Below are 25,424 nucleotides of genomic sequence, written 5' to 3'. Positions count from 1 at the left end.
AAGATCTCTCCTGACACCTATCTGCACCCTTTAAAAACTACAGTTCCAAGGATTCTTTGGGGGAAGCCCCAACTGCTAAAGTGGTAGTAAAGGTAAAGGGGTAAAGGGACCCCTGACCATTAGGTCCAGTCATGACCAACTCTGGGGTTGCGGCGCTCATCTCGCTTTATTGGCCGAGGGAGCCGGCGTACAGCTTCTGGGTCATGTGGCCAGCATGACTAAGCTGCTTCTGGCGAACCGGAGCAGCGCATGGAAACACTGTTTACCTTCCCACTGGAGCAGTACCTATTTATCTCCTTGCATTTTGACATGCTTTCGAACTGCTAGGCTGGCAGGAGCAGGGACCGAGCAACGGGAGCTCACCCCGTCGTGGGGATTCAAACCGCCAACCTTCTGATCGGCAAGCACTAGGCTCTGTGGTTTAACCCACAGCGCCACCCGTGTCCCTGCTAAAGTGGTATAAGAGTGCTTTAAATGTACGGTCAGTACAAGGCTCTAGCAGTTGGCTCTTGCTTAACTGCACAGGCTGCTCCCAGGTAGGAAAGAAGAAGCAGAGGGGGAAAGCGAAGATGTTCCAATCATTTTATTAGAGCTACAAATAACACAGAGCCAGGCAGGGCCCAGGGAGAAATAACAGCATCAAATGAGAAGCATCGTCCGTAGCAGAAAAGGTTGAAGCATGAAATCCAAGGAATTACCAAAGAATCCAGGCAAGCAAATTAGGTGGGTACAGCAGGCTCCTTTGGAGTCCACCTTGAAGCTGAAACAGGAAAAAGAAGAAAAAGCCAAGTCAGTTCCAACTGTTGCCAACTGTGCCAGTATTTTCCCCCATATCCGCCCCAGTTTGGCATAAAGTTGGAGCCTTTAAACGACAACGGTTGCTTTGAAAATCATGACACTAAAAAAAAAAAAGGAACAAAAGTCTGGAACTTCTGTTTGTCTTGCCAGCTGAAATTTTAACTTCACTCAAAGAGAATTTGAAGGTATGAACAGTACTTCCTTCACAAAATAGCTTGAATCTGTATTAAGTGCACTTCAGTGGCGACACGGTCCTATCTTCAGCCCCTCCCTCCTCCATCCCTGGGAGAATCTTCTTTAAAGTGGGCTTCATGGTCTGATCCATGGCTGCCAAGCCCTTCCTCAAGCTCTCTTGTACCTGGCCCAATCCGGATCAGGGAGAGACCTGAATGCAAAGATGGTTCCTCCAGGCAGAGAGAGCAGGCTTGCAAAAGAAACGGCTCACTGTCCCTTTAAGCCCCCATCCTCTGTCTGATGGGGCTCCGATGAATGGGGAATTGAGTGAGCCAGTGGCAGCTGTTCTGCTTGGAACGGCCTGAGACATTTCCTTTGTGCTGCGGACATGTGGTCCGGCAGTGCTGAGCGGGAGGGAGGGGCTCTACTAGGAGAGCACTGGGGTTATGGGGCCTTTCGTGTGTAGATGCGCCTACGTGTTTTAAATGCGCAGGCACTGCTGCCCTTTCTAAATTTTGCACTTTTCAGGAAAAAGGTGCCTTTGCAAATGCCCACTGGTGCATTTGTATGTATGCAGCTTTGTATGTAAGCAACATGTGTATCTTGAGGGGTTTCAGGAATGCATTTGCAGCTGCATCAATGCAGACACCAATGCGCACAAATACACCCAGCGGCTGGTTCCTATTAACAGAAGTGCTGTGTTTGGAAAGAGACCAGGAGTCCTTAACAAGCTCCAATCCCGGGATACGATGCTGATTAATAACTATCATCATTACAGGGCTTCTTGTTGGTAGCACAGGAGATGCTGGGGCTCAAAGCTCTCTGCTGTTCCTCATTATTATGGCTGACCCCACACATCTCCTCTTCTCTCGCTTGTGGCAGTGGTCAGTGCCCTAATCCTCCTAGATGTGATGATTCCTTTGGATATCCTTAGGCAGCGTTCAAAAGTACTGTGGCAGGCATAAGGACTAGAAACTTGATTCTCCTGAAGCTGGATTCTACACACAAGGCCACCTTTAGTACTTTGTTGTTGTTGCTCTCTGGCAGCAGTGTAGCAGACATCCAGCTCTGCTTGTTTATGCTGATAGGGATCAATGCATATAATCCCCTCCCAGCTTTCTCATGCACTCCTCCACTTTTCAGTGCATCCTTGGCTCTTTTCAAGGCTTGGTCTCCCAGGCACAGCTAGGAATGTCAGTCTCTGGAGTCACACTGCAGCTGCCAGTGCCCCAGAGGCAGGGTAGAATTTCAGGCTGGGGACAAGCTACATGAGCCTCGCCTTCTCCTCAAGTGCCTGATCCAGGATTTTACAGCATTTCTCACAGATGAGGAGGAAGGACATTACGTCAGCGGCTGTGCACTCTCACACACGCTAAACGTAGCAGTTCCTGCTGGAAGGGCAGTTCACAACCCTTGCGATCACAGCATTTAACCCTGCCTTAGTCCAAGCCAGATTCTGGCTGTTATGAATGGCAAAATATATACATGCCCCACTTCTAAGATTGAATTCACAATTCAGTTCTTACTGGCTAAAATGAGAGGTGCTGAAGCCTGAAGCTGCCAAGTTCCCAATTTCTAAAAATGTGAAAAAGGAAGGTGCACTCTGTACATGCTCAGAGGCTTTCAAATGGGGCTTGCACAAAATAATTTCTCAATGAGTTGTGCTTCAGGTTCACAAGCGGTGGCAATGGGGAAGTGTTTGGGTGTTCCACCTTAGGCAGAAAAATTACTTGCACCAGCCCTGCTTGAAAACATAGAAAGAGCAACAAGAAGACTCGAAGTTAAACTGAAATCGGTTTACAATCCCATGATTTGCCAAACTTGTACTCTGGATTTTATAAGGTATCCTAAAGGTGGATTCATTAACACTTTCCACATGTCCTGAATAATGCTGTTCACTCCATACTGCTGTGTACTTTGCCAGGGTGTCAGCAAGCAGGCTTGGGGGGGGGGGATGCTTATCACCTAGGATTTGAGCAAATATTTGCTTCTCTGCAGGAGCCAGGATATGCAGCTCCTGTCTGCAGCCTCTGCATGAGCTACCAGTGGCACAGAGAGCATGCTATTATTTGAGAGACCAGAATACAGACTAACTAGAGAGCCTAGGAGTCCCCGTTTCATAGAACCATAAAATCATAGAATCATAGTATTGGAAGGATACCAATGGGTCATCTAGTTCACCCCTGCAATGCAGGAATCACAGGTGTCACTGCTTATGTGTTTTTTTTTTTAAGGCATTGGCTGCTGAACTTGGAAGCTTCATTTACAGTGTTCCAGCCCTGGGACTTGAGGAAAACAGCACAAATGATACCTCTGAGCATGTGTAGAGTACCTTTGCTTTATTGCTAGTTCCCATAAGGCAGGAAATTGACAAAAAAGAGCCTACCTGTACTAGGTTTGAAGGAATTGCTGTTAAGATCCTGATCCACAGACTGTGAGGTCTCTGGCCTGAATCTCACATCTGCCCCAAACACAGCAGGTGATCTTTCACCCAGTTCTTTCTTAGCTGCAATACGGGGGTAATACTGACCTACCTTGCAGGGTGGTCATTTATGATGAATGAAACCATGCATGCCAAGCTTTCTGAACTTTCTTACGTTGCTCTAGACAACATTTGTGTCACTATTATGAAGTGGCCTCGGGGCCCCTCTGTTTCAGCATTCAGCCTCCCTTTAGGGGGGGTCACAGCCCACTTCAACTTCCTTTCATTCATTTGTGGTCTTGAGGCCACAGCTGCTGTTGGGTGGAGAAGGGGGCACAGGAAAGCTCTCTCCCAGCAGTCAAGGAAGAGGGGCCTGGCTGGTTGGTGGCTTCCGACGGGGGCGGAGGAAGCTGAGGAAGGAAACGGAAGCTGCTTTCCTCGGGGCTGACGCGCTTTGGCATGGCTGAGCCAGAAATGCGCTCACAGATCAGTTGCGCCAAGCATTGCAGCCCCGTGAGTCCCCCTTCCTGACCGGAAGCCAGGAACAGAGCTGGGCTGGCCTCTGCTTCTGAGGGGCATGTCTGCACTGGCTGCATTTTGCCACCCCAAGCTTGCGGGGTGAGTCACCCTCTGAGTCACCAAGCCATCTCACCCAGTCCCTGCTTAGCATAAGGGGGGGGGGGAGAGAAACTGTTGACACAGTAAATAAAACAAGATTGGCACACTCTGAATTGGATGGTTGTCCGTCAGGAAAGACGGGGTCAAAACAAGGAGTGGATTCCCGGGCAGAGAAACTGGACTCTGTTCACATGCACTATGGGCCACAAGGGTCTCTAACATAGGCAGTGTTGTCTCCTGCTCAGTGTGGTTGTGGAAGCTGCTGCCCAGAGCGAGGGGGGAGGTGAGGCAGTGGCTGCTCCTTCCTGGATCTGTCCTGCTTGGTGCTGTGCCAGGCTGCACTGAGGATGCCTCCCCGCTTCCATCCTCACCCTTATAGAGAAACAGGCTAAGCAGTGCCCCCCTTTACTTCTAACGCTTCCCTCCTGCCCAGCAGGCAACTGGTGATGCCCAGAGGGAGGGAGGATGCACAGTGCTGCTGCTCCTTGCCATTGCAGATCACTTGCTGGCCTGAGCGGGCAAGCGGAAGATGCCAGCTGGGATAACTTCCACCGCCGCCACTGCTCTCTCCTGCTTAAGAGGATTATGTACTTTGAACTTAGGAAAAACACAGGTATGGTGTAAAGTGCCTGATGAAGCCACTCTCTGTACACATCAGAAAAACACTTGGGAAGTCCCCAGCTGAGTCATAATAAGCATCCTGGATGATCTTAGGCAAGCAACCATCTCTATTCCACAAACTGTTCCACTTTGGGGGTGTTCTCTTGGCACCAACTGGTCATCCTTCGGTGCCAGGCAAATACAACTGTGGGGGGCGGGCATTTGGGCAGCACATGATATTATTAAATCTGCTTTTAATATGCTTTTGTAATTGGATTATTGTTTACTGGCTTGTAAATCACTCTAGAATTTTTACGTGGCAAGTAATATACAGTGGTACCTTGGGTTACAGATGCTTCAGGTTACAGACGCTTCAGGTTACAGACTCCGCTAACCCAGAAATAGTACCTTGGGTTAAGAACTTTGCTTCAGGATGAGAACAGAAATCATGCAGAAGTGGCGCGGCAACAGCGGGAAGCCCCATTAGCTAAAGTGGTACCTCGGGTTAAGAACACTTTCAGGTTAAAAACAGACCTCCAGAACGAATTAAGTTATTAACCTGAGGTACCACTGTACAGTGGTGCTTCGCAAGACGAAATTAATTCATTCTGCGAGTTTTGTCGCCTTGCGATTTTTTTCGTCTTGCGAAGCACGGTGTCGGGAAAGTTTTGGGAAAGCTTCAAAAATCACCAGTCTTTAAAAACCTCAAAAAAGGCTACCACACCACGTTCTATGAGTTGCTCCTCGAAGTCAATTCGCAACTGTATTAACGGTGTTAAGAAACAAACTTGCAAGACGTTTCTGTCTTGTGAAGCAAGCCCATAGGGAAAATCGTTTTGCGAAGCAGCTCAAAAAACAAAAAACCCTTTCGTCTAGCGAGTTTTTTGTCTTGCGAGGCATTCGTCTTGCGAGGTACCACTGTACAGTAGGGACGCGGGTGGCGCTGTGGGTAAAACCTCAGCGCCTAGGACTTGCCGATCGCATGGTCACCAGTTTGAATCCCCGCGGCAGGGTGAGCTCCCGTCGTTCGGTCCCAGCTCCTGCCCACCTAGCAGTTCAAAAGCACCCTTAAGTGCAAGTAGATAAATAGGTACCGCTTTATAGCGGGAAGGTAAACGGCGTTTCCGTGTGCTGCTCTGGTGCCGGTTCGCCAGAGCAGCTTCGTCACGCTGGCCACGTGACCCGGAAGTGTCTGCGGACAGCACTGGCTCCCGGCCTCTAGAGTGAGATGAGCGCACAACCTTAGAGTCTGTCAAGACTGGCCCGTACGGGCAGGGGTACCTTTACCTTTACCACTGTACAGTATACATGGAATAACCCTAGTCCTAACCCTGGTTTCATTCCTCATGTCTGTAACAGAATAGCAATGACCAAGTTTGTTCAGAGTTGTTGTGACTGAGGCAGCCTTTCTCAATGTGGTGCCTTTCAAGTGTCTTGGGACTAACTCCCATCAGCCTCAGCCAGCATGGCCAATGAGCAGGGATGCTTGGAGCTGTAGTTCAGCAGCATCTGCAGGACCACAGGCCTCCCACCCTGGCTGCATACACACTACTGCCTTTTAAAGACCATTTGAAGCATATCCTTTTCCTCTAAGAATTCTGGGCACTGTCATTTCTTAAGGCTGATGAGAGTTGGAACTCTGTGAGGAGTAAACGACAGTACCCAGAATTCTTTGAGGGTAAGAATGTGCTTCAAAAGTGCTTTCAAGGTATTGAGCGTGTATGTAGCCTTACTATTCTAAGCAGGACAGAATCACAACTGCTGGGGTGGGTGGAAGTTGGGAGTCCAATAGCACCTGAGGGTCCTCATGGGCTCCTCATCCCTGCATTAGATTTTTAAAAATAGGCTACTTAAACAAGTAAACATGGAGTTAATATGTAGTTTATTAGCAGCTGCAAAATTATCACCTCCTGACTCCTGCTCTGAGAATTCTCCATTAGAGCTCAGTGCGCTCACCAAGCTACAATCTCCAGGAAGCTTTGGGGAAGTCACGGCATTAAATTAAATTGACAGACGTGTGCAGTGCTCTGAAAGGTATAGGGCGATGTGGCAAAAGCAACAGAGGGAAGTTAACTGTGTGATGGGATATGAAGAGCGGAGGCCCAGTTCCCTCCTAGCAAGTTCCCTCATTGCCGCTGTTTACACTGCAGAGCCTATCCCCCACACCCAGATGTAACCAGTTTGCTGGAGCCATTCCTTACTCTCTCCCAAAATCTGGAGGACCAAACAGGCAGGACAGAGAGGGCAGGGCAGAGAGAGGATACCCGCCAAAGGTGCTGGCGGTGTGTAATGATTTTAGGATGAGGACAGGGGCAAAGGAAGTGGGGAATAAATCAAAGCGCTGCATTGGCACAGGACCCTCACAGGCAGGAAACTGACGAGAGGGGAAGGAAGAGGGACAGATTGAGGTCAGGAAAGCAGCTTGAAACATTCCAAGGTCAGCAGGAAGGCCTGGGAATCCAAGCGGAGATGGGGAAGAGGAAGCAATGAGGAGGAATGGGCCAGGGGGCCAGCAGGCCCTTATCTCTCTGAGCCAGGCATGTGCTCCAGGTTAGCGGGGGTGGGGGGATGAAGCTGGAGGTCTAGCAGTGGACCAAGGCAAGTTCCACAAGGGCAGACAGGAAGCTGTCACTTAATACAAGATGTGGGTAATGAAGGCCATTTAAGAGCATATATAAGAACATAAGATGGGCTTGCTGGATCAGGCCAAGGGCCCATCCAGTCCAGCATCCTGTTCTCACAGGGGCCAACTAAGCGCTTATGGGATGCCGGCAAGCGAGACATGAGCACAGCAGCCACTCTGCCCATCTGCGATCCTCTGCAACTAGTAGTCAGAGGCACAGAGGCAGACTTGCTTTGGGTCTTTCCCAGCTAGCGACCAGGTCATGGGTTCTTGCCCATAAGCCTGCAAGGATGTTCTGTTCACAACAGTCAAAAGAGCATAGATGCATGGACAGGAAAAGAAAAATTCTGAGCGAACCACTTTTTAATATCAATTTTAAATATGTGCTCACGTGCCTCTTTATTTAGGCACTATTTCACCCCAAAAAATCATGGTTTTGTGTTTGTTTTTTAAAAGTAGGCACAAAAGTATTAGCAGATATTTTTAAAAGCGGAGGAGGGACATGCTTCAAAAATGGTGCCAACCTTGGGGCACTGTTTTTAAAAATATTTTAAAATTTTTATGTTTCTCTTAAGTGCTGCTGCATGGATATTTGAATACTTAATGTGCGCGCGTGCAGAACAGATGCTTTAGGGCAAACTAAACAATCCATTTTAAAATTAAACTAAAATAAATTATCATGCTGACAAAATGGTGCTGAATGGAACCTTATGAGTCAAAGAAGTGGAAGTGGTCTGTGGATTTTCCTGGATTTGGAAAATCTAAGTAACTACCAGTCAGTTGCCAGTCTCCCCTTCTTGGGCAAGGTTCTTGAGCAGGTGGTCTGATTGGAGGAAACTGATTTTCTAGATCCATTTCAATCAGGGTTTAGGCCTGGTTTGGGCACAGAAACTGATTTGTTTGCCCTTATGACGACCTCTGTCAGAAAGAGAGAGACGAAAAGTGTCCCTGTTAATTCTTCTCAACTTCTCAGAGGCTTTCTGTACCATCGACCATGGTATCCTGGAGTGGCTGTTTGAATTGGTTGGTGGCACCAGTGAGGGGTGTGGCCTAGGGAAAGGAGATACGGCCTTTGCAGTCTCCCGAGGGCAAGGAGGAGAGAACATGGGGTCATAGCAAGCTTTCTCAAACCGAGTTCCTGGGATAGCTCAGCTGGTAGACCATGAGACTCTTAATCTCAGGGTTGTGGGTTTGAGCCCCACTTTGGGTGAAAGACTCCTGCAATGCAGGGGGTTGGACGAGATGATCCCTGTGGTAGCTTCCAACTCTTCTGGGATTCTGTTCTACCGAGCTCTGTTCTGCCTACACGGACAGGCAGCAGCTCTTCAGGATTTCAGGAAGAGGTCTCTCCCAGTCCTACCTGCGACCTTCTGTATGCAAAGCAGATGCTCTGCTATTGAGCTGCGGCCCATCCCTGGCCGTGGTGTGTGTGTGTGTGTGATGTTCCCTGCCTGTGTCCCTATCTCCATCAGGCCTGAGGTAACCCACTCCTGCAGTAGGCCAATACTTTCATGCACTGCTTTGGGGGGCTTCTCGAGGGGGGCATGTGATTGACAGCTGCTAGCACATGGGGTGTCTCGGTGGCTGGTTAGATCTGGCAAGGCTCTGCTTCTGCGTCATGGACCTCTCCCACCAGCCACGGTGAGGGCAAACACGCCTTTCAGCCTGCTGTCTGTTAGCCAGCGTGGAAGCTGAGGCCCAGGCCTCTCTCTCCCCTCCGCCAGGCCTGTGCATCTGTGTGAGAGAGCAGCAAAGCCCGCCGCACCTGCTCTGCCTTTGCTCCCTCCCTCCACCAGTTCCCAGCAGGTGCAGCTGCAAGGGAGGAACGATCAAACATAGCGATGGTGGGTGGCACAAGTGTAAAATAACAGTGTGGCAAAAGTGGTGTTGGTGGGGGAGAGGGGAGGGGAGGGAGGGGAGGGGAGGGGAAGGAGGTCCGGCTGAGCATAATGCAGCCATTCATAAGCTGCGATAGTAAGCATGCAGGGCCTAACAGCTGCTGGCGCATGGCGCATGGCATGGCGATGACCTGCGAGGGACTCCCTGGATTGCTCCAGGGCGGCTTGAGAAGGAGGAGACTGAGGGCAGGGGTTGGGGTTGGACGGTGATGTTTATGCTCCTGTTTTAGTTTTACTTTTTTATGTATAGGTGTTTGTTTTTGTATTCTGAAACTATTAGGAGCTGCCTTGAAAGGGCTTTTTGGCCCCAAAAGAGGGCATTAAAAAGAAAAGAAAAAAAGAAAGTATACTCTCTCTCTCTGGGAGTGTTTTAGAATATGAACTGCAGGTTTGGTTTGAGAACAAAAGAGATTGAAAGAGAAGAGGAAAGAAGGCTTTTTAGAAATGCTTCTGAATGTTTTAATTAGCTGATTTTAACTGTTTTATTATTTTCGTAAAACACTTTGAGTTGTGTTTGTTTTAAACAACCAAGTGGTATGTAAATTTTGTTTAAAAAGTAAATAAAAACTCTGCCAATTTTTGTTGCCAAATCTTCTGAAATATGAACCAATCTCTGGTTTCTCTTCAGATTGTATAAATCTTTCGCCTTTTACCAATCATGGAGCGGATGTGCATAATTTGGGGTTGGATACCAGGAAGGGTGTGTTTGTGTGACAAATATCTGGCCTGTTACAAAGCATGCCTTCCCTCAAGGGTCCAGGAAGAGACTCACCCTGCAAACTCCAGAATGCCCCCTTGTGTTTCATACAACTTAGCCTGGGAAAACTCTCCTCACCAGATGCTTTGCTCAGCATCACAAAGACAGAATAAATCTGATCTTCTTGTCAGTGCTTGATTATGGCCAAAAAGATAGAGGAACTTTAAAAAGGAAATGTGCAAAATTCATCCTTCATACCGCTCTATAAACCACAGCTGGGGGGTGGGTGGGGCGTGATTTCACAAAAGGTAAGAGGGCTCTTTGCCCTGGTAGATTCACAAAAGTTACAAATGCCAGCTCTCTCTCTCTCTCTCTCTCTCTCTCTCTCTCTCTCTCTCTCTCTCTCTTTCTCTCTAATGTTTGTGTGGGTTGTTTTCTTTGAGGTTGTTTTAATGGTTTGAATTGAGATGCTATTGTGGTTTTACATCTTCTCTCTGTTATCTGCCTCATTAATTCCTGTAATTATGGAGCAGAACGTGAATGTTCTAAGTAGTTAGGTAAAGGTAAAGGTAAAGGTACCCCTGCCCGAACAGGCCAGTCTTGACAGACTCTGGGGTTTGTGCGCCCATCTCACATCTATAGGCCGGGGGCCAGCGCTGTCCGGAGACACTTCCGGGTCACATGGCCAGCGTGACAAAGCTGCATCTGGCGAGCCAGCGCAGCACCCGGAACGCCGTTTACCTTCCCGCTGGTAAGCGGTACCTATTTATCTACATGCACCGGGGGTGCTTTTGAACTGCTAGGTTGGCAGGCGCTGGGACCGAGCAGCGGGAGCGCACCCCGCCGCGGGGATTCGAACCGCCGACCTTTCGATCGGCAAGCCCTAGGCGCTGAGGCTTTTACCCACAGCGCCACCCGCGCCCCAAGTAGTTAGGTAGGTCTGTGCATATTCTTGAATGTTCATATACAAAGGAAGGGCCCCTTTCCACCTTCACAGCAGCCAGCAGGTGGAAGAGGTGGCTCTGTCCCCTTTGACCTCCTAGTTCTCCCAAGCAATTTACACCAGAGATTTCTCTGGCACCATCTGTTCCCTGGTGTGTGTTATAATTGAATTTGGAGGCCTTCGCTACTTACCTCTGAGTGCATGGCCCTGGGGCCAGAGTTCAGAAGTTCAGCTACAGGAAGTGGCGTTCTCTCTTGCCCAGGTAATAATGGTTCAGGTGCTGCCAGCGCTTTGTCCATCTGCAAAAGAGATATCATCCTAGATCAGGCCTAGGTTGCCAAATGACGGGGAGAAACTGTCCTGTCCTGCTCCTAGTGCCTTTGCCAGGGCTTGTCTCCATGCTGTGAAAAACTCTAGCGACTGTAAAAGGTCCAGGAGCAGAGTCCAGTAGAAATGTTGACAACCTTATCCCCATCAGGATGAGGTAATTAAACAGAAATTTGAGTGTAATAGGGACTATGCATGGTGTGCGTGGTGAACGATCCTGATTTGGGACTCCTCCCCCCCCCATATAAGCTTTGGATACGTTATAGCAACAGAAATCAAGTGAATTAAACCAGTCCCAAGCAGAGCTGATAAGCTGGGCCATTCTTCTCAACCTCGGCCCTCCAGATGTTTTTGGCCTACAACTCCCATGATCCCTAGCTAGCAAGACCAGTGGTCAGGGATGATGGGAACTGTAGTCTCAAAACATCTGGAGGGCTGAGGTTGAGGAAGTGTAAGGTGGGCCATGGGTAGGCAAACTAAGGCCCGGGGGCTGGATCCGGCCCAATCGCCTTCTAAATCCAATCTGCGGACCATCTGGGAATCAGCATGTTTTTACATGAGTAGAATGTGTCCTTTTATTTAAAATGCATCTCTGAGTTATTTGTGGGGCATAGGAATTAATTCATTCATATATTTTTTTCAAAATATAGTCCAGCCTCCCACAAGGTCTGAGGAACAGTGGACTGGCCCCCTGCTGAAAAAGTTTGCTGACCCCTGGCTATGGGCACCTGACAGCCAAGTATGTTTGGCAAAGTGAAACCGCATTGTAGGATGAATAGAATGTGTTATAATATTGCAATCCGATGTGTAAGAGGGGAGATGGTGGAAAGGAAGGTGTCCCTGGTGCAGGAGGGAAGGATGAAATGGGAAAAGAAAAAATAGCCTCAAATTATTCTGTTAAGGAATAAAGCTGAACCAGTTATTCTCCCACACCCCGCTGGTTGAGCACCAGAGCTGCTATATGAGCTCCACTTATTTTCTGCCTGTCCTTTTGAGGGTGTTTTGATATTCAAAGTCAGTGGTGTGCCTGAGTAATTTAATTATTTGAGTGAAGACTGAGTAATCACGTATTCTGGAGAAAGTGACTAGTAATGTAGGTTACAAGGTTCAGTCCTCAGCCAGGAATAGAATGGATTACGCAAGCGCAAGAGAAGACGGGTGAGGCCCAAGCAATTAACACCGAGACCCGCAAGTGGTGAGAATGAAGCCACCTTTGAATGGCTGTTGCTGGGAATCCAGAACTGGACAGAGCGGCACAAAGGCTGCCTTTTCATGACACGCTGATGGCCTCTTAATTCAGTTTGTGCTTAAACCGACACACAGTTAAGTCTCAACTAACCAAATGAGCATTTCGAGATTTTTCTTCCCAAACTTGCTTGGGATCACTGCCATGGCTGCAGCTGTCCCTAGGTAAGTGGTCAGTTCGCACAAGAATTTCTTCATGGGGTTGTATTCCTCAAGGACACTGATCACATGGAGATAAAGTGTGTCCTTCTTAAAATTGTTTGTGTGCATGAGCTGCCCCTTAGATCCAAAATGGACTTTGGACTGGGGCACCCCTTTGTGCTCATCCCTTGAAATAACTGCAGGGTTAAATGGTTGCTGGCATGAATCAGCCATCACACAGGTCACCCCAGATAGGATTGCCTGGGGCTTGGCTCTTACAATTTTAACTGAGTATGTCCATGAGCCTGTGTTTCCTACAGAAACGGGGAACCTGAGGACCAAATTTCCCGAGGGCCACATGACAGTGGTGAGCAGGGCCAGAGGGAAACACTGGCAGAATAACGGATGTGACTCTTAACTTTTGTACAGTACTGCATTCCAGCCATGCAAAAGCAAGTGGCTTGTACACTGACGCCGCCGCTATATCTAGGCAAGCAAAGGGCATGATCAGAGTTGAAGGACACATTCCAGCCAGGCAAAGCTACTTGAGGAGAGTGCAGAGCAGGGCCTGGGAAGAGTGCCAAGGACCAGATAAAGAAGCCTGGAGGGTCACATTGATCCCCAGTTCTGCATTTCCCCATCCCTGCCTTAAAGATAAAGCTTGTTGTGAAACTATCTCCCACCCATCTTGAAATCTCTTTGCTTCCTTTCCTACTGAAATGGTGCCCCCAAAATTGCAAGCAGGTGCTTTTACACTAATGGGTTTCGGTCTCGGTCCAGGATGAATCACAGAGCTGTTCACCCAAGGAAGAAACAGAAGAGCTGCTCCTTGGTTGCTGGATGGGCTTCCCTCCCTTTCTCTCACGGGAGCTGAAGGCAGTTTAACGAATTCAGTTTCATAACAGGAGAAAGCTTGGAGGTTGTTAAGTATTTATAGGAAGCGTCAGGAGCTGGCTTAGCGAAGTTCCCTCTCTGTTTATGAGTCTCCCCCTCAAGTCCATCTGCTCTCCTTGAGCCACGCCTGGTGCGGTAATTCGGTAAAGAGCCATCTGCTCTCGCAGGCGATCTGTTTGCTCTTGCGTCGCTTTGTGGTGGAAATGGCAGCGGCTGCTGTGGCTACGCCTGTTCCCTTCCCAGGCTGAAGAGCCCGGTGTCTCTTCCCTGTGTGCTCTGTGTCCCAAGGCACACGGCACTGCACGGCTTGCCGAGTTTGATGGAGCAGAGCAGGTGCGCATGGGCCTGGCGCTGAAGGACCAGGCTAAAAATATGCAGCCGGCTTTTATTGCGGTCCAGCGCTGGCAGGCAAGCTCCAAATCTTAGCATACAAATGTACATCTCCCCACAACCTGCAAAGCCCATTTTCACCTTTAGATGTCAGGCCTTTTGCACATTTTTCTGGGGCTCCCAGGGCCAATTTTTAAAGTGTACACCTAGAAATGCCGAGTGTGAATTTCATTGGATGTCCGTGAATTGTGGTGTTATGTGGAAGGGAGAAAAACTTTTCTCTCCGTGTGACATGCATTATTTTATAAACTTCTACCATGCCACCTCTTACTTGCATTTTCTCTAAACTAAAAAGCCCCAAATGCTGCCACTTTTCCAAGTGGCAAGCAGTACCTTTGGGCAGCGTGAATGGCAGAAGAACGAGAGACAGATGAATCGGATCCCCTGAGGGAAGTTCCCCCACGATCACTGGCCAGGCAAGAGACTCTCTGCCTGTGGAATGCTGAAAAGAAGGAGCAGCTCTCCCTTCTCAGCCCTGGCTGTGCTATGTGGTCTCCCCTCCCAGTGCCCCCCTCCTCACTGCCTGCTGCTGCTATTTCAAAGGGCAGGTGGCTGTTCACATCTCCCGCTTTGATCTGCTCCCTTCCTTCTAACCTGGAGGGACCACCTGCCTCGCTCCTTCATAAAGCTGCTGTTAGTCTTCCTGCTGGCCCAGACTTGGGGGCCTCCCCATCAAGAAAGAGAAAATTCTCCAATTAATGTCATTTTACCTGCCTCAGGAGCCTGACTCCACATGCTCTGTCTGCATCCTGCTGAATCGACAGGGAGCTAGCACCTCCGGTTGGCTAGCAGGAGCCCCCTGAGGCCTATTTGGCCCTGAAAAGGGATTTTTGGCATCCTCGTGAGGTTTACCATCAGCCATAGCAATTAAGTGGTACCTCCAAGTGCTGCAGCACTATACCTTTGAGGACTAGATGCTGGAGAAAAGCCATAGACACTTCCCTGCCTGGAGGCTTCCAACCCTGGCCAGCCACTGCTCTTGGTAAACCTTCCTAGATAGCTCACTTGGTTAGAGTGTGGTGCTGACAGCGCCAAGGTTACAGGTTCAACCCTCGTATGGGACAGCAGCTGCATAGTCCTGCATTGCAGGGGGTTGGACTAGATGACCCCCAGGGTCCCTTCCAACCCTACAATTCTATGATGATTCCTTTGTGCTGCATCTGCTTAACCACAAGCTTAATATGAGTCAACAGTGTAATGCAGCAGTAAAAAAAGTGAATGCTATTTCTAGGCTGTATCAAGACGTATAGTGTCCAGATCAAGGGAAGTAATAGTTCCACTCTATTCTGCCTTGGTCAGACCACACGTAGAGTGCTGTGTCCAGGTCTGGGCATCACAGTTTAAGAAGTATATTGACAAGTTGGAAGGTGACCAAGATGACCAAGGGTCTGGAAAGCTAGCCTTATGAGGAACGGTTGAAGGAGCTGGGTATGTTTAGGATGGAAAAGAGGAGACTGACAGCCATCTTCAAATATCTAAAGGGCTGTCACATGGAAGATGGAGCAAGCTTGTTTTCTCCTGCTCTGGATGGCAGGACACGAACCAGAGGCTTCAAGTTACAAGAAAGGAGATTCTGATATGGAAAAACCTCCTGAAAGTAAGAGCTGTTTGACATTGGAATGGACAGTGGAAGGCGGTGGGCTCTCTTTTCTTGGAGGTTTTTAGGCAGAGGTTTGATGGCCATCTGATCAAGTTGAAACTCCTTAATTTGCAGGGGATGAACTCGATGACCCTCTGAGTCCCTTCCAACTCTACAATTCTGTGATTCCATGATTTTACAAGGCAGCAAGTCCACATGGCACCCCTTCCCCAGGTTGCTATACTCCTAGAATCAGTGCCTTTTTTCTGGCAGGACGCAGAGGTACGCATATCCCTAAGTCTCCAGGTTTGCCTCCCAACCACCTGGTGGCAAAGGGAGGTCTTTAATCTGCAGGTGGGCAAGAACACCTTCCTTACCTAGACTCCCTAAGTAGGTGAGAATGAATGATTCCTTCACTTCAGCTGAACCTGGGGACACTCCTTAATTTCCAACTGGTGACATATTTGCTCATTTATCATATTTTGTATTTTTTTGTTTGTTTTGATGTGTCATGCTTAATGCCATCCATGCCCCCAGGTCTCAGGTATGGGCCCTAATAGCTCAGGATCTAGGATGCTCCTGACGTGACAATCTTAACCCCACTGCCACCACTTCCACAGTGGCTACTTTGAGGCACAGCCTCGTGGGGGTGTTCTCCTGTGGCAGAGCATGCGACTCAACCTGAGCCCCATATTGGGCAAAACATTCCTGCATTGCAGGGGTGGACTAATGACTCTGGTGGGCCCTTCCAACTCCACAATTCTACGGCCCTGTGAATGGGGAGCCAGTTTTTTTGCAAGCAGTGTTAGGAAGAGGCTCCCAGGAGAAAATCCTGGCAGTGGCATAGAATCATAGAATCATAGAGTTGGAAGAGACCACAAGGGCCATCGAGTCCAACCCCCTGCCAAGCAGGAAACTGGGTCAGGTTGTTCCTTCCACCCAGAGGCTCTTGCCCTGCCCCTGCCTCCTCTGGGCTGCCAATGGGGTGCTCCACTGGGCCACCAGGCTCTCTGGGTACCTCTCTTCAGCTTTCTCTCACTCCTACTCTACCCCATCCTCTTTCTGGACCTGGCAGGTTCTCAAGTCTCCATGAAAGGCGGGACAGATGGAGACAACAGAGGAGCTCATCGGGACCAGCAGCAGCAGGAAGAGGCCAAGGCTCCTGTTATTGGGGGGGGGGGGGGACAAAGGATAGAGGAGAGTAGGAAAAAGCGGAGAAAAGGGGGAGACCCAAAAAATAAGAGAGCAGCAAAGGGGCGGGGGCAAGGTAGGGTGTGGTAGCGTGGACTGAAGGCCAGAGCAATAAGGGGCAGAAAAGCACTTAGAAAGACCAGAGGAGAGGGCTGAGAAGGTAGTGGGGCCCCACCTGGCTTTTCCCTTGGGCTCCACAGCCCTGCCAACCAGCAGTTGGGCTGGCCACCTGTTAATGGGGGCTTTCTTATTAGCTCATTTTCTCTCCAGCCATTTTTGAGTTCTGGTGGCAAAGGGATCAGGAATGATCAAACAAACCCCAATATCTCCTCACACTGGCCCCCATACTCATCTAAGGGGACAAGCACCTCTCACTCTCCTGGGTGAAAAAATGAAAAACATTAAATGAAAGAAAGGAGAGGATAAGAATGGGGGAATAAGGGGGAGGGAATTAGGTGAGATGGGAACAGACACGCCAGGCAGACTTTGAAGGCAAGGTACAAACTCATTTCAATATATTCTGACAGGCTGGTTAAAAAAGCATTTCCTGTTGATTAAGCATCAGGTTTCTAATTGTTTGATCAATCAATTTAAAGGTCAGTTTGCACATGATCAACACATCATGTCTTTTTTGAAATGTGGAAAGAATGTTGACTAAAGTCATGGCTGATTGTTCTAGAAGAAAAGGCCATTCTGAATACTTTTGGATGGTGAACAAGGATGCCTATAACCCTCAGTGCCACCTACTGAAATTGGCTCCCAGAGACCAGTGGATTCAGACTTTCATTGCTTGATCTGCCAATTAAGCTTGGCTCCCACTTCTATTTACCTGAAATACAGATCTGTCAATCCATAATTTGAGGAGCCCTTCTGAGCCCTGGGAGTGACATTTCTGTTTGCTTGTTTGTAAAATGCTAAATCTCTGGACGACCGATATGCTAAAATGTAATGTGAGACACACATTTACAGCATAATTCAATGTTTTAATTCCTTGTTTTCTCCTGCACGCATTTTCATGGGAAGAGACTAGGAGAATACATCTGATCCACCAGAATGATCTCTGATTATCTCCTTTCCACAGTGAAACATCCCCATGAAAGGTAGAGTCCATTCAGCACTTCAGGCTGAAACCTCAGCCAGGGGCCAGGAAATGTACAAAGCACAGTGCAATGCAATGCAATCTCTCCTTTGAAGACTGGCTGTGCTTTACTAATATCTCTGTTTGCTTGTGGGCATGTATGTCTGGACCGACTCCTAAATGTGCTCTTCTTTCAGGAGGTTTCAGTTCTTTCCCATGGGAGGACACAGAGATGCAACACCTCCTCCTCCAATCTGGAGGCAACAGGATCAGTCCAGCAAAGACAAAACTTCTCCCAGGTAACCATCCTGGCAGAATATTAAAAGGCAAGCCTTGCTCTGGCCAATGACACATGAGCTAAGAGCATGACATCACCAGGACAAACACTCATTGGCTTAAAGACCATGGAAGGCAGGATGCGGTTACCCAGCAACTGCTAAGAGCTAATTAACACTTTAGTGGGGTGGCTGGCATTAAAGCAGGCAAGGAGAGAGGGATGGGTTTATTTCTTGCAATGGAGCGATTGCCAGGAGTCTGAACCCCACAAAAACGGTGTGTTGGAGTGGGGGTGGGGAGCATATCTGTCTTTTTCCTGTGGCACTGCTTGTATCTGAAGGAGCCTTCCCTCAAGTCCTGTCCACCTTGGCTTTTAAATACTCAGAAATGATCGTTTTTGTACCCCTTCCCTGCTCTGTCACAAATACAACCTCTCATCCTGCTTGTTGCATTCCATCTCTAAAGGGGTAGCATTTTGGGGGGGTGGGATGTGTGCGCACGTTTATCTCTCTTGTGTGTTGATAGCCGGGAGACCACAGTACTAAACAGGATTGGAAGGGAATTATTTGACCAGCACAGACTTCCCTAACCTGGCACCCTCCAGATGTTTTGGACCACAACACCCAACTGCAATTGCTGGCTGGGGCTGGTGGGAGTTGTAGTCCTAAACATCTGGAGGGTGCCAGGTTATGGAGCACTGGGCTGGCTGCTTGCCCCCTTTGACTGTTTCCCAGAGCAAGTGATACAGGAGGAGTCATTCAACAAGTGGGTAACTTGAAAGCCACCAAACTCATCCCGGGAGAAATCTAACCCTGATGGGAATGAATGATGCAGACTGATGGCCAAGCGCTCAGTTACAATGCTCCCCTGTGCTCCATACTCACATGAGCTTGTGCCTGTATTGGCCTGCATTTGGCGTGTGAACGGACTCCACTTCTGAAACGCCAGTGTTCCCAGGGAGGATCAAGAGCCGCTTGGTAGGGGTGTGCCACGCGCTGCCAGCTGGGTAGCGCCTCTGGGGGCTGATCCAGTAATCCTGCAGGCCGCGGTGGCTGGAGTAGTGAGCAGGGTGCAGGCTGACCAGCCTCTTCCAGGGCATCTCCACTATGACCCGGCGAGGGGAAGGCGCCCGTGGCCTCCTGCAGCAACAAGCATGGGAGAGAGACTCAGAAGAGGCCAAATGCTTTCTTCAGTTAGACGTTGCCGCGAGGCATTAATTAAATTGCTATCACTTACATAGGATACAGGGTTGCATCCGGCTTAGCTTTACTCTGAGTACTCTTGTTGAAATTAATGGGCTAGGTTTGGTTCTGTTCATTAATTTCAATGAACAGGACCAAGCCTGGAGACTGTGGCCAAGTGAGCTGTGTGCTTCCTTGCTCAGCCTGCTGCCCAGGTGTGGCTCCCTGCAGATGGGCAGTCCTCCTCCTTCTCTCGTTTCTTAAGCTTCTCTCTCTCTCTCTCTCTCTCTCTCTCTCTCTCTCTCTCTCTCTCGCTCTCTCTCTCTCTTATTTTTAGACATAATTTTTATTAAATTTTCTGTTTTACACATTCATTTAAACAACCTTAAAATGTCAGTGCCTTCCCTTCTTTTCTTTCCATGGTTCATTTTGCATATCATAAATCCCTGCATATTTTACATAAACTAAACCATTCAGTATTCCATTATTACATCTAACAAAACTTGTTTGCACTGTTGAATTTATCTTAATGCTGCCAGTGTTTTCAAGTGTACACAATTTCCCCCCTCATATATTCGATAAACATTTCCCAATCTTCTTTAAATGTATGTTCTTCTTGTTCTCTTATTCTATATGTTAGGTCTTCAAGCGGTGCATATTCTGTCAGTTTAAGATGCCATTCTTCTTTAATTGGGACCTCGCTCGTTTTCCATTTTGGGGCTAACAAAACACGGGCCGCAGTGGTGGCATACATAAATAACCTTTTTTGACACCTGGGAATTTCCATCTGAATTATCCCCAACAAAAAGGACTCTAGGGGTTGTTTTTTTTGAAAAAGTATTTCTAAACCTTCCCCCCCCCAATTCAGTCTCTCTTGTTAAACCAGACAGCCCATCAAACACGGAACTCTTTCAAATACAGAGGACTAGATCGTTCACTTGGTTAAAGCATGGTGCTGATGATGTCAACGCTGCAGGTTTGATCCCCATATGAGACGGCTGCATATTCCTGCTCTTGCTGGGGTTGGAGTAGATGATCCTCAGGGTCCCTTCCAACTCTATGATTCTATGACTGTTCTCTGTAAAGTAGGGCACTTGGCCACCAGACTTCACACACAATGAAACTGTCACAGAGGCATCATGTGCAACGACCACAGCGCTCCAAGGACAGATCTCGTATGTAAGGGGGGGCGGGGTGGTGGAAGCAGCACCAATGGGGAAATCTGGTCCCTCTGACTGTCTCATTGCTATAAATATTTTTGTCAAAAGAATATTGTGCCTGCCCTAGGTGGCAAATACACATCAGTTTAAGGGAGGAAATGAAATATGGTAATGCCATTTAAACAAGAATAGTATACATCTCCCCAGAGTTGGGAAGGCTGTGCCTGGGTGACCTTCAAGGCCTCTCCTGCTCTCCCTTCTTATAGGTCTTTCTCTTTAAACTGGACTTGGTTCATCCTTCAAACAGGGGACACTTTAAAATAGCAGACTGACCTCTGTAAAATGGCAACCTTGCCAACAGTCCCTACTTATACACAGACTGCCTGGCCAACTAAATTACTACAGCCAGCCCAGAACAAGGGGGAAAGGCCAGCGGCAGAGGAAACCGATCGGGCGCATGGGGTGGCACGTGTGCCCTGCGCCCAGGGGCACGGCCAGCTGGCTGTGGGGGCAGGACACTGTGGGGCCTCTGAGGAGTCTGCCTGCCTCCTCCCACTCAGCCACCACACAGCTGAGGGGGAGGTGGCAGGCGTACCATTTGGGGCAGTGTAGAGCCTGCGGGCGCCCAAGCCACCGTGTCACTTCCAGGAGAGACGTGTGGCTGGGGCATGCAGGCCCCGCAGTGAGTGCCGCCCAACATTTTGTCACCCCCCCCCAGTGGTGACACCATGGGTGGACCGCTCCCACCACACACCCCTTCCTCCACCCCTGGAAAAGGCTTCTCTCCAAAGATGCCCTGGTACCTCTCATTTTAGAAATTCGCTACAATGCTCCAGATTCTGTAACTTATTTGTTTCTATCCTTGGAAATGTATAAAGACAACTTTGTGGGGGCAGGTGGATAGTAGTGGCTGGAAGAGCCCCAAGGTGGTGGCTCAGCAAAAATGCTAGAAATACAGGTTTTAAAACAATGGCAATAATTTAAAATCAAAATAGTGCAGTTGTAAAGATGCACAGTCAGCCACAAGTCCAAGGGAGAATTTGACCAGATTGGAACTGCTTCCACATACCCTGAAGGCCTATTGGAATAAGATGTTAAACATAAGAACCTAAGGAGAGACGGCTGGATCAGACCAATGGCTCATTTAGTCCTGCATCCTGTTCTCACAGTAGCCAACCAGATGCCTGTGGGAATTCACCCCTCCTGTGGTTTCCAGCAACTAGTATTCAGAAGCATTGCTGCCTCCACTTGTGAAGGCAGAGCACAGCCATCACGGCCAGTAACCATCCATGTTCGTTACCATCTGTCTGTCTTTCTTTTCTTTTTTTTAAGTTAACAGGGAAGGGTGGGCTTCCCATGCAAGGCTGGGCCAAAACATTTGGCTGCTGTTAACTCTTCTCAAACAGTCTGAATATCCAGCTTCTGACTGAATATGGCTGTTCTACTAAGCAAAGGCACTTCTGCCTTCTCCTATATGAAGTCTCAGCTTACCCTCCCATGTTTGCTGTGTCTGCAGCAGGGACCTTGTTTATTTTCTCCACCTAAGACCTCCCTAACCTGGCTCCCCCCAGAAGCTTTGGGCTACATACAACGTCCACCACCCCTAAGCAAAACAGTAGTCCAAAACAAGTGGTTGTGGTTGTAGGTATAGCTAAAAATTCAAAATAGGCTTAGGAGAAAGAAAAAGGCTGGTCAGGGACTTTTCCTGGCAATTAGGTCCAAGGCAAAAGACTCCAGCGAGGGTGTTTTGTGGAGTCTGCCCCGCCCTATTCTGATTGGTGGGTGTTTGTCCAGCCACCCTCCCTCTGCCCCAATGATAAGTATAGTAAGGATACATACCGAGCAAGGATATAATTCACCACAAAGAGGGCTGTTTCAGGAAACATCATTTTCCTGCTTATCTGCTGGTAGTTCTTGAGATACAACCAAACCTCCTATCCTTCAATGACTCCCAAGTCCAGGTTGTAACCTATCTTTAAATGCACTGGACAGGACTTCAAGAATAGCCGCTGCCTCTGGGGTCTGGCCTCGTGTTGTTTGAAAGGCTATACTCCCTCAGGTCTCAGGCCCCACAGCCAGGAGAGAGGAATCTACCCAGCTCTGAAGGCAGAGGAGCCCTGAGAAGTGGATGGTGTGTATCACTATCAGGTGCGGATATAGCTAAGTTCACTCTGTTTCTCTGAGCAAGGAGAAGTTCCAGGGGACACAGCCCTCCTCTGCTGTTGCTCCAGACCTCAGCAACCCGTGTTCAGGCACCTAGGGTTGCCTGACCCCAGGTCTGGCCTGCAGTCTCCTGGTTTGCCTGGCCTGTCCAGGTGGCAGGTTGAGGGCTTGAATGGTGGGTGAGAGTGCCTTTAATCATATTTTTTAAAAACAATTACTAATAAGGCCCAGGCATGCAGATTGCAAGCTTCAGCCCAGCATGACCTGGCTGCAAATTGTTCCATACAGTGTGTGCATAGTGGGGGGAGGTCTTCTTTCCCCCACTCCTCTCTTCCAGTTAAACTCCTTCTCCAGGTCCTGCCACATGACTTCACCAGGAGATGCCCTAATGACATCACCAGGGACTGCCCCTTGGTGTCAGGTCAGATCTGGGCCCTGAAATCTTTGGATCTGGAATACTCTTGACCTGGTAACACTATCTCTACCTGAAGATTCCAAAGGGCCACTGTGACTAGTAGCCGCTGATAATTCTCCCCACTAAACTGACACAGCTGATTCATTCATCCCCAGATTCTATTCCTCTGAACCAGGAAGTTTGTGGCTGAAATCTCACAGCTATGAACTCAATGGGTATCCTTAGGCCAGGCCCTGATTTCTCAACCTCAGCCTCCCAGCAGCAATATGATGATGATTAATTCTGTAGTAGTAGTAGTAGTAGTAGTAGTAGTAGTAGTAGTAGTAATGACTACCTTATAGAGCTGTTGTGAGATAATGTAGGCCAAGTGCTTTGAACACTCAAAATGTGCTATAATGCCAAGTATTACTACTTTTCTGCCCCAAGCGGCTGCATGATGAGACTTGAGAAGTATGCTCCAGATTCCTTTTCCAAGGTCACTTCAGGCTTGTTGGATCTACTGTGTTTTTTACTTAGAACTTAGAAGATCCACCAACTGGATCCTTGGTGCAATACATATAACACACTCAGCATTAAAGAATTCTGAGCCCAGAAATCATCCCAGAACTGAATGGAGTTCAAAGCCCACTCCTGGTTCTGCTTTCTTGATTTCAGCAGCTTTGGCACGCAGTGGAGGGGGGATTTTGTTCCTAGCACTGCTGCCAGAAATTCTTACCAATCTATTTCAAATCACCCAGAGATTTCCCAGAAGATCCATGCTCTGCCTAAAGCATTGCTTGGGTTGCTTGTGCAGCTGAGAAAACTGACCTTGCCGGACCACCCCAGCACCTTTCCCACTGCTCAAAGAACGTGCAAGGGGGTGTCTCCTGGTCCCTCCTTCCCTGCAGTCCCCTCCTTCCACAGCCAGGTGCCTGTCTCTCCCTACTCTCAGATGCAGGCTGGCTGGCTCCTAGCTACCCCAGGTTGGGCACAGGTGCAGGATTAGCAGTAATTGGCTGCACTTTGAGGTCCATAACCTCCCTCTGATTACCTGCAGCAAACTTGCACCTGCCATTCAGCCACTAATCCACGGGATTAGAGGGACCCCAGCAGATGGCTGGCAGCCAAAGATGCCCCATTTACTTCTCCAGCAGTGCCCTCTCCATGGGAAGATGATGATGCCCAGTCTTTATTGAGCATTTATTCTGATTCGTTTGCAGGATGACAATGAGCATCCATCTTGCAGTCATCCTGAATTGTTTGGATTCAGGTGGGGCTGATGGGAGTCAAGCAAATGACTGGAGGGACATGGGTTGTCCCCATCCCTGCTGTAGGTCCAGGGAAATGGTGTGGGGGGGTGGGGAGAGTCCCTTGCACAACTACTGTTCTAGAAATGGAGAATAAAAGGCAACGGCCACATCTCTCTGGAGTCACCATCTCAAATTGGTTTAAAATATTTTGATGACTTGCTGAAATCTTAATATGGAACATGGAGAGGGTTGGGCTAAGAATAACAATACATCTGCAAATGAAAGTGTGCCACTGCTGTTCACATTATTATTGGACAGAGAGATAAGGATAAACATGAAACTATGTTTACTGCACTCCTGAGAAAATATGTTGACTAGCGGGCTAAAAGGCAGTAGATGGCCTGGTTTTTTTGATAAGTTACTGTATAAAAAGGAGCAAGGGGAGTCTTGGGTGGTGGCTCCTCCAGACAACCTGCTTATTGAGTGCTTGTCTGGTTCTGCATTGCCCAAAGTTTAAATGCCCAGTCTCTATTGAGCATCCATTCTGATTTGTTTCTGGGGCAGTTACCTATATGACAATGAGCATTCATCTTCATTTGCCTGTGGAGAGTTTACACTTCTCCCCATTCAATGGATGTGGCAGAATGGATCATTGCATTTGGCTGTTAACAGAAGGTTGGTGGTTTGAGGCCCCCAAAGGACTGCTGTTAGCAGGTTTCCTGCATTGTAGGTGGTTGGATGAGATGACCTTTGGGGTCCCTTCCAACTCTACAATTCTATGATTTGTTCATCCCACGTGCTTCCCCATCACTTTCCAAACTGCAAAAAGTCGTGTGTGTGTGTGTGGATTTGTTTTGCCAGGTTGACAGGATGTTTTAACCCATCCTAATTGCACAAACCGAAATGTTCCAGTATGGACAAAATATTGAGTCTGGTGGCACTCTGGGCCTGCGCTTGGCCCTGTATCGCATAATGAGCACTCAACACCTAATTATTTTCCCTCTGCTGGGGTCCCCGCCACCCCAATGCTCTGCAACCACCACCCCAAACTTCCCCAACTTGGTGCCCTGCAGATGTTTGTGACAACAACCCAGCAATGCTGGATGGGGCTGATGGGAGTTGTAGTCTGAAACATCTGGAGGGCACCAGGTTGGGGAAGGTTACACTTGAACTCCTTGGCTGCCCTTTCCAGCTCCTCACACTGGGACTCCTTTCATCTTCCCCAACACTTGCTCAGCTTTCCCTTTGGCCCCTGACTGGATTGGTGCACTGCTAAGAAAGTGGAAGACTCTTCCTTTCCTCGGCAGCAGCACCAAAAGTGCAGTTCCAGGCAGCTTTGCAGGGAGCCTGACGCTGCAGATCCTTCTTCCTTTGGCATTTAC

At 48.6% G+C, this 25,424-nt stretch overlaps 1 protein-coding gene across 1 annotated transcript; it reads right to left on the bottom strand.

Annotated features, from left to right (window-relative positions):
• Nucleotides 1–568: 568 nt before the first annotated feature.
• On the bottom strand, nt 569–22,206 carry LOC309535948 (uncharacterized protein). The gene is made up of 4 exons (XM_082229454.1): nt 22,075–22,206; nt 18,779–19,033; nt 10,965–11,072; nt 569–760 (listed from the first exon to the last, which is right to left on the bottom strand). Exons 1-3 carry the CDS (start codon nt 22,122–22,124, stop codon nt 11,006–11,008), a joined length of 372 nt encoding a protein of 123 aa, XP_082085580.1. The 5' UTR covers nt 22,125–22,206; the 3' UTR covers nt 569–760; nt 10,965–11,005.
• Between the last annotated feature and the right edge of the window lie 3,218 nt (nt 22,207–25,424).

This window comes from Podarcis vaucheri (assembly GCF_965113315.1).
Source record: "Podarcis vaucheri genome assembly, chromosome: 7".
Taxonomy (NCBI): domain Eukaryota; kingdom Metazoa; phylum Chordata; class Lepidosauria; order Squamata; family Lacertidae; genus Podarcis; species Podarcis vaucheri.
This window is presented reverse-complemented; position numbering and strand designations above follow the sequence as displayed.